The sequence below is a fragment of the Kogia breviceps genome, chromosome 3 (assembly GCF_026419965.1).
Source record: "Kogia breviceps isolate mKogBre1 chromosome 3, mKogBre1 haplotype 1, whole genome shotgun sequence".
Lineage (NCBI taxonomy): Eukaryota > Metazoa > Chordata > Mammalia > Artiodactyla > Physeteridae > Kogia > Kogia breviceps.
In genome coordinates this window covers 187,932,764-187,946,283 of record NC_081312.1, presented here as the reverse complement: position 1 = coordinate 187,946,283, position 13,520 = coordinate 187,932,764, and the positions used below count along the sequence as shown (strand labels likewise).

Here is a 13,520-nt window from a genome sequence, read left to right as displayed (position 1 = left end):
TGCAGCCGCTATAGAGAACAGTAAGGAGGTTCTTCAGAAAAATTAAAAATAGAATTACCATATGATCCAGCATTTCCACTTCTGGGTATTTATTTACCCAAGGCAAACAAAAAACACTAACTCAAAAAAATATATGCACCCTAATGTTCATTACAGTATTATTTACAACAGCCAAGATATGGAAACAACCTAAACGTCCATCGACAGATGAATAGATAAAATGTCACACACACACACACACACACACACACACACACACACACACACAATGGCGTATTATTCAGCCATTAAAAATAGAATGAAATCTTGTCATTTGTGACAATACAGATGGACCTTGAGGGTATTATGCTAAGTGAAATGTCAGACAGAGAAAGACAAATACTGTATGATCTCACTTATATGTGGAATCTAAACACAGCAACGAGAAGAAGCAGATTACTGGTACAGAGAACAGACTGGTGATTGCCAGAGGTGGGGGTGGAGGACGGGCAAAATGAGTGAAGGGAGTAAAAAGGTACAAATTTCCAGTTATAAAAAGAGTAAGACATGCGGATGTAATATACAAAAGCATAAGCAATGTAAGAAAAAACTGATAGGGCTTCCCTGGTGGCGCAGTGGTTGAGAGTCTGCCTGCCGATGCTGGGCACACAGGTTCATGCCCCGGTCCGGGAAGATCCCACATACCGCGGAGCGGCTGGGCCCGTGAGCCATGGCCGCTGAGCCTGCACGTCCAGAGCCTGTGCTCCGCGACAGGAGAGGCCACAACAGTGAGAGGCCCGCGTACCACAAAAACAAACAAACAAACAAACACTGACCTGTGTCACTGAAGGGTCAACTGGTCATGGCCAACAAGCCATGAAGAGATGCTCGACATCATTAGTCATTAGGAACATGCACACAAAAACCACCATGAGCTATCACTTCACCCCTACTAGGATGACTATAATTTTAAAACTACGTAAAATAGGGCTTTCCTGGTGGCGCAGTGGTTGAGAGTCCGCCTGCCGATGCAGGGGACGCGAGTTCATGCCCCGGTCCGGGAAGATCCCACATGCTGCGGAGCTGCTGGGCCCGTGAGCCATGGCCGATGAGTCTGCGCGTCCGGAGCCCGTGCTCCGCAACGCGAGAGGCCACAGCAGTGAGAGGCCCGCGTACCAAAAAAAAAAAAAAAAAAACTACGTAAAATAACAAGTATGGACGAGGATATAAACTCTCATACATCGCTGGTGAAAATATAAAATGGTGCAGACTACAAAACAGTCTGGTGGTTCCTCAGAAAGCTAAACACAGAATCCAACCAGGAAACTCTGTTCCTAGGCACATGCCTAAAAGAACTGAAATCAGGGGTTCAAACAGATACTTGAACAACAATTTACATTGCAGCATTATTCACAATGGTCAAAAGGTAGAAACATCTCAAGTGTCCACCAGCAGAAAAATGGATAAACAAAATTCAGTACGTACATACAAAAGAATATTCTTCAACCATAAAAGGGAATGTAGTTCTGATACATGGATCGGAACATGGATGTACCTTGTAAACATTATGTTAAGTCGTGTAAATCAGTCACAAAAGGACAAATATTACAGGACTCCACTTACAGGAACTATCTGAAATAGGCAAAATCGAGAGACAGAAAGTAGAATGGTGACTGTCAAAAGCTGGCAATCGGGAGCAAGTGGAGTTGTTGCTAAACGGATACAGAGTTTCTGTTTGGGGTGATGAAAATGTTTTGGAAATAGATAGTGGTGATGTCTGCATAACGTTTTGAATATGAATATAATTAATGCCACTAAATTGTACATTTAAAATGGTTAGTATGGCAAATTTTATATTATATACATTTTACCTCAATTTAAAAAAACTTAAAAGTGAAAAAAAAAACCCAAAACTATATAGACCTCACTAAATACTGCATTCCTTACAGCTAAAACAGAGGTCACACTATTGCTGTAAAGATTATAAAATGAGCCTCAGGATGAAAGACAAATATTATGCAATGAATGAAAATTACTGGCAAAATTCCTACATGAGATGACTCTGTGGGACTCTCTGTAGCAGCAAAGGTATGCACTGTGGAAGAGTTATTGCTACCATGGAGGCATGCTGGCACGTGCTGACTGTACCTCTGGAGGAAACTACCGGCAGGACAGAAGCAGAGACACAGTCTCCACCTGTGAGCCACTGGGAGAAAATGCCACGTAGTGATCTTTCTGTTAAACACTGAAAAACCCATACTACCTGGAGAGCAACTTCTTCACTTAGTTCATAAACATTTTGTGAGCAGAGACGAGGATGGAAATAAGTGTACTGATTCAGCTTTAAGGGAGCACAAGCTCTATGCACAAAGAAGTACACTACTACCAAAAAGAAAAAAACTTGTACCCAAATGTGGGTTCACCCACTGCTTTCTGTTCACGCATAACAGCTACCCGTCAACCACATGCCTAATGAGCTCAACTTGCTGAGGAAGGGAACTGTGAAAATATGAACGTGGTCAGCTCAAAGCTACAGAGTATACTTCTTTTGGGGAACTATCAGAAGAAAAGAGCAGCAAGGTCATCAATGAAATGTACAAACAATCAAGGGGGGAAATGATCACATTAGCCTTTTAAGTGAAAGATGAGAACAAAATACCTTCATGACAGACAATGCTAATAAAGTCCATCTTTGTTATTTCAAATGGCTTCCTTTAGTGGTGTATCTCAGTGATATACTCAGTATCTCCAAGAACATGAATCTATCACTTTAAAGATAAAAACATCATGATTTTGATGTTGGAAATAAGGTTAGCCAGATCTCCTAACAAGACTGATCTATGGTGCAAACAACATTTTCAAGAACTAAACAACTTATTTTTTAAAAACTTTTTAATTAATTAAAAACCTAATGCAGGGATGTAAAGGGGATCATATAGAGCTCCAGAAAGAATTATTAAAAATGGAAGACAGGTGAGAGTTACTCAGAGAAAAGAATGAGAGTGCCAAGAGAGGTAAATCCAGAAGAGTGACATGAGAAATAAGGGACACAGAAAAAGTCTCACACATGTTTAACTGACACACAGAAAGAGAAATGAGAGAAAGAATGGAGTACAGGTAATATCTGAAGTGATAACAACCGAAAATTTTCCAGAATTCACAAAATACATGAACACATACATCCAAAAAGCCAAAAGAATTCTAAGCAAAATAGAAAAAAAAGAAATTCTACCTAGACACACAAGAATAGAACTATAGATATCCAAATCAAAAAAGAAAATCTTAGAAACAGAGAAAGAAGATAGATTACTTTAAAACAGAGAGTCTGACAGCTGATTTCTAAATAGCAACTTTAAAGATATCATTTGTCTTCTCATTCTTAGTACACTGAAAAAAATAATAATGCCAACCTAGAATTCTATGCTTAGTAAGAATACCTTTCAAAATGAAGGCAGGGCTTCCCTGGTGGCGCAGTGGTTGAGAGTCCGCCTGCCGATGCAGGAGACACGGGTTCGTGCCCTGGTCCGGGAAGATCCCACATGCCGCGGAGCAACTAAGCCCGTGGGCCATGGCCGCTGGGTCTGTGTGCCCGGAGCCTGTGCTCCGCAACGGGAGAGGCCAGAACAGTGAGAGGCCCGCATACCGCAAAAAAAAAAAAAAAAAAAAAAAAAAATGAAGGCAAATGAAAGCATGTCCAACATAACAGAGACAGTTGGACATCAGTAGACCTTCAATAGTGGAAATTCTAAAGATTTTTACATTAAGCAGATGAAAAGTCATCTTGGATGAAAATGCCAAGTTGTAAGATGCGATGAAGCTGACATCTTCAAGGTTTGGGGTTTTTTTTTTTTTTTTTTTCCGGTATGTGGGCCTCTCACTGTTGTGGCCTCTCCCATTGCGGAGCACAGGCTCCGGACGCGCAGGCCTAGCGGCCACGGCTCACGGGCCCAGCCGCTCCGCGGCATGTGGGATCTTCCCGGACCAGGGCACGAACCCGTGTCCCCTGCATCGGCAGGCGGATTCTCAACCACTGCGCCACCAGGGAAGCCCGGTTTTGTTTTTTAATAGAGAATTAGAATACATGGCACAATAGCATATAAACGGGGAGGGAAGCATACAGGGTAAAAGTGTTCTAAGTAAGGTCTTTGGATTGTCCAGGATGACCATAAAGGTACAGATTAACGGGGGATTTTATAATAAAGGAGGCGTGTTGTAATTTCTAAGGTAGCCACTAAAAATAGAGAGAATGTATAACTTCAAAATAATTAAGGGGAAATCTAAAATGATAAAAAGAAGTATTCTAACGAACCCAAAAGAACAGAGGAGAACAGGAGTAAAGACTCTTTCCAACACACTACATAACTGTGAAAATCTGACAAGAGAACGAGAAAGGAAAATTACAGGCTAAAATCACTTATAAACACAGATGTTACAACTGTAGATAAAATATGAGCAAGCCAAATCCAGGAGGCTATATGAAAGGGGTAATAAACTAAGAGAAAATTGGGCTTATCCCTAAAACGCCAGTTAGCTTAACATTAAAAAGTCAGTGATATTTGCTATATTGAGATTTACAGGAAACAAATCATATGATTACAATGAACAAATAAAATGCACTTGATAAAATTCAATGGCTAGTGGTTTTTAAAAAGTTTTCTGCAAACTAAGAATAAAAGGAAACTTCTTTAATCTAATAAAGGGCATATATGAAAAAAACCTAGAGCGAGCATGACAAAGAAGAAATGCTGAAGTAACGCCTTTTGAGATCTAGAACTAAAAACCAGGATGCTGAGAGTCACACCGACAGTCAATTCTGTAATCAAGGTCCCATGTGGCAGCCCTGCGCACAGGGAAGAAGGGACAGTCTTTACAGTGTCAGGGTGGGACAGCTGGACATCCACGTGGGAAAAGTTAATCTGTAGCCTACTTCACACCTTCCACAAAAATCTATTCTACGGTATTAATATCAAAATGTAAAAGGAAAAAGGAATAACTTCCTGACCACAGGCTAAGGAAATCGTTCGTGAATAAAATACAGAAATCACTCACCATAAAGGACGTGGTGATGAGCTGCGCTGAAATGTGTGACTTCTGCCCATGGACTAGGGCAGGCGGCAAGAAGAATGAGAAGACAGGCCACGGAACAAGAGAGAACGGCTGTCAGCTAGCAAAGCTGACAAAGGACGGAATCCAGAACACAGAAGAATGTGCTACACCGAAGACCAGGCAATGGAAAAATAAGCAGATTTAAATCGGTACTTCACGGAAGAGAAAATCGAAATGGCCAATGTGAAAATGCGTTCAACCTCATAAATAACCAAGAAGTGCAAATTGAAACTACCACGAGCTACCACTACATATGGACCAGCATGAGCAACAGATACGGAATATGGAGTGACAGGGTCTCTCCCACGTCCTGGAGGAGGAAAGGGGCTGAATGTGGAGTGAATAATGGGTCACGCCCACGGGATGAAGCCACCATAAAAATCCCAGTACTGTGGCGTTCAGCGAGCTTCTGTGTCGGTGAACACTTCTACACACAGGAGGGTGACAGACCCCAACTCCACAGGGCCGGAGTCTCCTGATCTCTGGACCCTTCCAGACCTCACCCTACATATCTCCTCCGCTGTGTCCTTTATCCCACAGTAACCTGACAAGGATGAGTTAAATCTTTCCCTTAGTTCTGTGAGCTGTTCTAGCAAAGGACAGAATGCAAGAAGGAGGCTGTGGGACCCCACTTTGCAGCCACGCTAGACAGAAGCTGTGGGCAACCTGGAGGCCTAGTACTTGTAACTGGTATCTGAAGTTGGGGCGTCTTATGGGGACTGAGCCTGTGAGGTCTGCGTGACCGCCAGCGTGTGTCAGAACAGAGCTCTGGGACATCCGGCTGGTGTTGCAGAGAACCGCTCGGTGTCAGGGAAACCCACACACCCGGAGTGAGAGCTACGGTGTGTCAGGAGTACTGTCTACACAAGTATCCTCCACTTCTCCTTTGCAGGCTGGACCGCCTTTCTCTTCTCTTAAAGTAAATATTGCAAACTCACTGGCATAGGAAGAGGCACTCAAAAAGTAGACAGGCAAAAAATAAAGAAGAAAACCAAGTACAGAGGTATGTCAGGCGGTTCACTAAAATATTATGCTTTTCCCCTGGGTTTTGTAATATTTAGTTTATGTATCCACTGTTAAAAATTCGTAATTTGTTACTTTTTTCCTCATTCTAAATAGTCACCACTAACCTAAAAAAAGTTCATGTGGTAGATCCATTTATAAAGCTCAACAATGGGCGAAATTAAACCAAAGTGCCTAGGGATGCTTAAAACATATGTTTTGTGTACACTGTGAGGCAGGATCTCCTTCTTTGTCCGTTGCCATGGCGGCTGGGGAGGCAGTGAGCGGAGGAGGTGCACGGGATGCTCTCAGGGGTTCAGTTTCTTTCCTCAGGTGGCGGCCACATGGATGTTGGCATTATAATCACTGTTTATTTATTTTTTATTTATTTATTTTTTTTACGGTATGCAGGCCTCTCACTGCTGTGGCCTCTCCCGTTGCGAAGCACAGGCTCCGGACGCGCAGGCTCAGCGGCCACGGCTCACGGGCCCAGCCGCTCCGCGGCACGTGGGATCTTCCCGGACCGGGGCACGAACCCGTGTCCCCTGCATCGGCAGGCGGACTCTCAACCGCTGCGCCGCCAGGGAAGCCCTATAATCACTCTTAAAACTGTGCTATGAAAGTTTTATACGCATTTCTGTATATATATTATATTCCACATTATATGATATTTGTGAAATTCAGACCTCATGAATTTGTAAAACTAACACAGGTACTACGCAGGAGAAGAACGATTTCACAAGATGAAGAACAGAATGGTACTATCACAGGAACGAAACAAGATGAACTCTCGAGCTGATAAAAGCTGTGTCCCAAGGAGGGACAGGTAACAGTTTGGACACTACTACACATGCACAGTGGGCAGGATAATTCAGTAGACAGATGGTGCGTGGTGGGTGGTGGTCGCCGGAGTGAATTTCTAGACAAGGGAAGGAGGCTACAGTGATCCACTTCCTATGCATCAGAGTTGGAGCCGCCAGTAAGAACTCACATGTAGCTTAATACACTTACAGATGTTTGCACATAGAAATGTTCATGTATGTGCATATACAGCACAGGTCAGTATACACACATGGATTTCTTTGCTCTTCCAGATGAGAGGGACTAAAAGAAAAAACACTGTGCAAACCTATCATCCAGATCTTGGCTTCTAATCCCATTCCTAATAAAAGGAGCTGGGGGTCCTTTGAGAAATGGCTGATTCTAGATGGGGCACTGCAAGATTAACCCGGAGCATCCCATCACGCCCGAAGTAAGGAAGCGTTGAAAACAAAAGCCCCCGTGGATAGGGATACGTCAAAGAAACCAACTGAAAAAGCTCCCAGTGGCCCCAAAGCTGCGACAATTTGACCAACAAAATAAGTGAAGTAGAATTACGTCCCGAAGTGTCAATAAACATCCAAGAGTCCACACGGATATGAAAAAGGATTGAATAAATTAATGGGAGAGAAGAGAGGAAGTATTCCAAATAAGTTACAGGGATGCGTCACCCTGAAGGAGAGGGGGCAGGACACGCTCCCTTCGATGTGAGAGGCACGCAGACGCCCTTCCCCAGAGCACAGCGGGACAGGGTGGGCAGACAGGGTCGCTTCGCGGTGGGGACGTGGGGCAAACATCACGTCAGCCGCTCAATCAGCATCGACAGTCATAAACCGAGTCGACAGCACGTCCCCTTAACATACAACACGACGACAGCGGCGCTTTACGTCAGACAAATTCCAACAGAGGGGACTCCACTACATATTTGACCAGTACTGCTCTCGAAAACGGTCAAGGTCGTCAAGCACAAGGAAAGCCTAAGGAAACGTCACAGCCGAGAGGAGCCTAATGAGACGAGCTCAACTGAATATAATGTGAGACCCTGGACCCAAAAAAGGATATTAACGGAAAACTAAGAAAACCTGAATAAAGTATAAATTTTAGCTAATAATAATGTATCAGTATTGATTTTCTAATTGAAATGAATGTACAAAACTAAGGTAAGATGTTAATAATCAGGGCAACAAGTATAAAGGATATTAGAACTCTCTGTCTTGTCTTCATAATCATTCTCTAAATCTAAAATTACTCTAAAAATAAAGTTCATTTAAAAATAATTTTTTAAAATAAGATCACCAGATCATAATAGCTAAGAAAGAAAACCCAGAACATATGTATACACGAAAGGGGCTAACACACATTTATGTAAAAAGGCTGGGCTATTGAGTGAGTGATTTTGGAACTACTGGCTCTTCACGTGGGAAATATGTTAAGATTTGATTATTGTCTCATTCCACATGCAAACTAGTTGGACTGAAATTCCAAATGTGTAAAAACAAATTATTATTATTATTATTATTATTATTATTTTAGGCCATGCCATGCAGCATGCAGGACCTTAGTTCCCCCACCAGGGATCGAACCTACACCCTCTACACTGGGGGCACGGAGTCTTAACCACTGGACTGCCAGGGAAGTCCCAAAATTTTAATTATTAAAAGAAGATCTTAGAGACTATCTTCTCAATCCTGCCTTAGGTTGGAAAGACCTTCTTAAGCATTAGGAAAAAAGCATTCACCATACAGAAAATATTGATTTGTCCATATAAAAGTTTTCAACTTCTATTTCAAAAATGATACTATTTAAGGAAGAAAAAAAGGACAAATGACTGACCAGAGGAAATGGTGTTCAACCTAAAATGACCCAAAGGGTTAATACACAAAATACAAATAAAGAAATGCCGCAAATAAATAAGAAAATGATAAATCAATACAATAATGGGGAAAGGATAAGAACAGACAAATCACAGAGGAATAATGGCCAGTAAACAAAGGGAAATGTGCTCCATGCTGGTAGTAATGCACATTTCACACTTAAGATGCCAGATTTTCCCCATCAGACTGGTAAAAATTATAAGGGCATAATATTGAACATTGCCAAGAAAATGCGGGAAACGATTTGTAAGATACTGTCCGTGGATTAAGTGGTTTAATACCTCTGGGGGACGATCTGACAACATCCATGAAATGTGTACATCTCTTCTCCTGAAACATTACAAAAGGAACAAAACCAGGGCTTTCGTTGAGTAGTCTCGTTCGTCACACAATGTGATGTGACACAATGGAAAACTGCGTCAGCTGAAGAGGACTTGGAGGACCTATGTTTACCTATATATACAGATGTGTACACACACACACACAGCACAGAAGTACCTCTTCGAGACTGTCCTTGGTGTGGAAAGTCACACAACAATCCATAAAGTATGACAGAATCTGTGATTAAAACATAAGAAAAAAAGACAAAACAATACACTTATGTACACACACATTTACTTACGAAGGCGCACAAGTGTTTCATGTACAGAAAACTCTTGCAGGAAAACTAATCAAGCTGAGAAAGGAAAGGAGACTGGGGGAAGGGGAAGAGCATGTAGAAGGGTTTCTTTCCTTTATTTATCTGTGTAGTTTTACGTATTACTTGTGTAACTAACTGTTTGCTCTCAGAGGAAGAGGAAGTGGTGGAAGTTTACATTTACACAGCAAGCACCTCCCCATGTGAGCGCCACGCACGCACTGGGGCCCCTGTGAGTCGCACCCTCTCCCCCTGCGTAAGATCGCCCTTCGGCTACGCTAACGCTGTTCCCCTGGAGACCATCGCTAAGCAACACTGCTGACAGTAACAATGACCCTTGACTGATCAATGGCCTCTGGTCTACAAGGAAGGACAAGGGAACATAGCCTCTGATGGGCGCCCACACCCTGGGGCCCCCCTGAATGCAGTGACTCTTAAAACAACCTCCTCTGCCCAATGCAAACCTTATAGGGACACACTGGTCAAAAACGATTGCAAAGCCGGGAGTGAGTCGCACCAGTATTTTAGGTTTGCACCAAGCGGGCCACAGCTATGCGTGCTAGAGTCCTTTTTCCATTCTAAACAGCCTATGGCATTTTTCACGACTGACGCCTAAACTGCCACTTTAATCATTCCCCACGTTACGTGTAACCAACAATATTTTGCGTTCAATTAAACTAAGGTGTTTTTTGGTGAACGGCAAGGCAGAAAACTTATTTACTACATAAACTGTAGTAAATTTATGGTTCAAATAAATTTTATCTATAATTTCCCAAACCACTACGGAAACTTAAGTCATTCATTTTATATAGTGGAACACAATGTGGGACTATATAAAAACTGAAAAGAAAAAAGAAATTTGTCCAAAGGAGCGGCTTCCAAGTTCACGTCTTGAGAAAAAAAAGATTTTTATGTAATTTGAAAATCAAACTCACTTCCTAAGAAAAACTAATCCTCAGGGCAAATCACAGTCGACAAACATCATTCTTGATGGATAAAGACAAGAAAAAACTTGCCAAAGTGTTAAGTATGGCTCTGCTTGAAATAGCAAAGAATGATACAGGCAAACAGTGCCCGTGAGAAGGCCAGTGTCACCTAAGACAGCACAAAATCACATTCGTGATTCGGCTCTTTAAAAATCAGGGTGCCAGTGACTGTCCAGGACAAGACATACCCCAGCCGGTTACAGAAGGGTGTTAATGGGGCCAACGAACTCCGTGTGGTCAGTGCAACAAAGCCCATCCCTTTAGCCACACTCTGTGCCACCCCCTCTTCCGAGTGGTCTTAAAAATGCAAGCTACAGGGCTTCCCTGGTGGCGCAGTGGTTGGGAGTCCGCCCGCCGATGCGGGGGACGCGGGTTCGTGCCCCGGTCCGGGAAGATCCCACGTGCCGCGGAGCGGCTGGGCCCGTGAGCCGTGGCCGCTGAGCCAGCGCGTCCGGAGCCTGTGCTCCGCAACAGGAGAGGCCGCAGCGGGGAGAGGCCCGCGTACCGCAAAAAAAAAAAAAAAAAAAAAGCAAGCTACAGCTCCCCAACCCCACTCACATTCTGTTTTAATAATTCTGAGGAGGGTCCAGGAATCTACATTTTTCTAAAGTGCTGATTCCGGGGAACCCCAGAAAAGGGCTTCCAAGGGGCACTGACCACCCCCACCCCACCTTCTAAATCAGGTCAGAAAGAGGGGATTTCACACATACATACGTGCATGAGTTTTTTTCCCTTTCTTGTAAATCTTTAAGGATCACTACGTCTTACAACTGACAACAATGTGCTTGTTTTAATTGAGTTCTTTAATGACATATATGAAGTTCAGAACAGTTTTCACCTCTGGACAGAAAGAAAGAAAATAGAAAAATGGGGGGGAAAAATGAAAGGTCTGAGCAAATACGGCCCCCCAAAATTCACAGCTATGATTAAAGTAGAGTGACAGGTAATACGAGCACCGTGATATTGTCCACACTTTTCTGTATCTTTAAAATACTTATTTTTTAAGAAAAGAAATGTAAATGTACGGCATTATTCCAAAATGCAAGGCAGCACAAGGGCATCAGCCCGGGGCCGTCAGGACCCGAGAAAGCGGTCCGCCCACGCCCCCCAGTTTATCCTGAGGCCATGATGGCCCTCACTTTGCTTTCAGAAAGACAAGCCTGTCTGCAGTCGCTTAAAGCAATGCCGGTTTTCACTGTGACCTGGACGATCCGTGAGGACGGGAGGAAAAGTGCCCCTCACGGGCTCCATACCTGTGTCGCTCCCCGAGCCTGCGGACAGCGCGGGCATGATGCGGATGCGGGATGCGGATGCGGGATGCGGGATGCGGGATGCGGATGCGGGATGCGGGATGTGGGCTGAGCTGGGCCCCGAACCGCCAACACGCTCCGTTCAGAGGCGGCAGGGATGCCGACCCCAAGGCCTGCAGCCACGCTGTCTGCCCAGATCTATGTCTCCTGCAGTCCGTTTCTACAAAGAAAAGGAACACATTAAAAATAAAAGAGGCAAGATTACTAAATTGCAACTTTCTGTAACTAATTCAAAATGCTGATTCCAACACTTTATTAGGGAGAGCACAATCTTCACAATTTCTTCTACAGACCACAGACAAATATGAAATGGGAGAGTTTTTTATTTCGACGTGGGATTTCTAATTAAAAACATGAAAGTTCTTCGTGAATGTGTCAAGGTTTCCTTAAAGATTTTTACAGTTGGTTTGAGAACCACTGACTGCATAGATGGAGAACTTGAGGAAGCTTTTGTAAGCCAACGTCACCTTAAATTCCTCCCTTCTGTTAGAATTCAAAACTGTACTCCTAAATGTAGAGCAGAGATTCTCTCAATTGTCAACAACTTATAACTAATTGTAATTTTTTAAAGTAACTCATCCTAATACAACAACTGCAAAGTTCTCTAACTGAAGATTACAAACAACCTTGAAAGAATACTAGAATTGAAGCAAGATATTATAGATTTACAGAACTGTTGATAATCTAGACTAAACCTAGCAATCCAAGCTAATATATGAAAATAAACTGTTTTAGTAAAAACTAAGCTTTGATGTATCTTGGAAAATATCAATTTTTTAAATAACTATTTTAAGTAACATTTACCCCAAATAAGCAGTAAAGGCACTATACTGTAGAGTAACTAAAAGCCAGGGCTCCAGTGTTTGCTTAATCTCGAATCCTGCTATAGCTCTGTGATCTTGGACAAGTTATTTAAGCTTATTAAGCCTTAACTTCCTTATATGCAAATGAAGAGAACAGCAATTTAGAACTGTTGGATAATCCAACGAACACCCTTCAAACAATGAATGCTAACTAATTACGACTGGGTTTTTAAAATTCAGGTAATGAGATTATAAAATGAAAACATAAAAGTAGCAAGATTAAAATTTACATTGGCCTACACCTAGGAGGACGCCATGTGGTTTAAATTTGGACCACGGCTGCCTAATAACGGAAAATACACCGCATTTACATTTCGCAGAAATCAGAAGAACCACACAACATGTTTAAATTCACTTTTTAATGCATTTTCCCCAGTTCTCTATAAAGCAAGTTTCGGTGATTTAAAAGCATATTTTAACGTATATTAACAAGAAAAACAGATACTGTAAACATTTGAAAAACTGGCTCACTTCAGTTCTTAAAGCCTTTAAATTGCTGATTCATATTACAGAATAAAGAAAATGAGCTTGCCAAATTCCTCATGAAAAAATTCGAACTATAAGATTCTATTAAAGCCTTCTAAATTAGCTTTTTAATTAACAAAGTAAACGTTAGCATAAAAATATTCACCATCAAATAGACTATCTTGGACCTGGCAACCCCGTGCAACGTCTTGAGTTTTGTTTTACATTACAAAGGCTGACACAGTTAAAATACACATACAAATTCGTACAGAGATCCTCTGTGTTAATTGAAAATATGAAGGCAGTTGTTTTAAATACCAAGTGAAAATATAAATCACTAAGCTAAAAATAAGACAGAAAAAGGTAAAGCAAGGCTTCATTAGTGCCCGTCTCTGAAGCTGTTTTCCCTAATAATTTTAAAAGGCAACTCTGCTTTGTTTTCGTAAGTTATCCTAACAATCAGGATTAAGATTCAACTA

The 13,520-nt window shown here is 42.2% G+C and overlaps 1 protein-coding gene across 7 annotated transcripts in view; it reads right to left on the bottom strand.

Annotated features, from left to right (window-relative positions):
- MPP7 (MAGUK p55 scaffold protein 7) overlaps window positions 1-13,520 on the bottom strand; it is a 424,300-nt gene that overhangs the window by 189,600 nt on the left and 221,180 nt on the right. For all 7 annotated transcript variants that reach the window (XM_067030594.1, XM_067030595.1, XM_059058692.2 and 4 more), the window contains one exon: window positions 11,657-11,873. In XM_067030594.1, coding sequence (XP_066886695.1) covers window positions 11,657-11,693 — 37 coding nt within the window. In that variant the 5' untranslated portion in view covers window positions 11,694-11,873. The remainder of the gene's footprint in view (window positions 1-11,656; window positions 11,874-13,520) is intronic.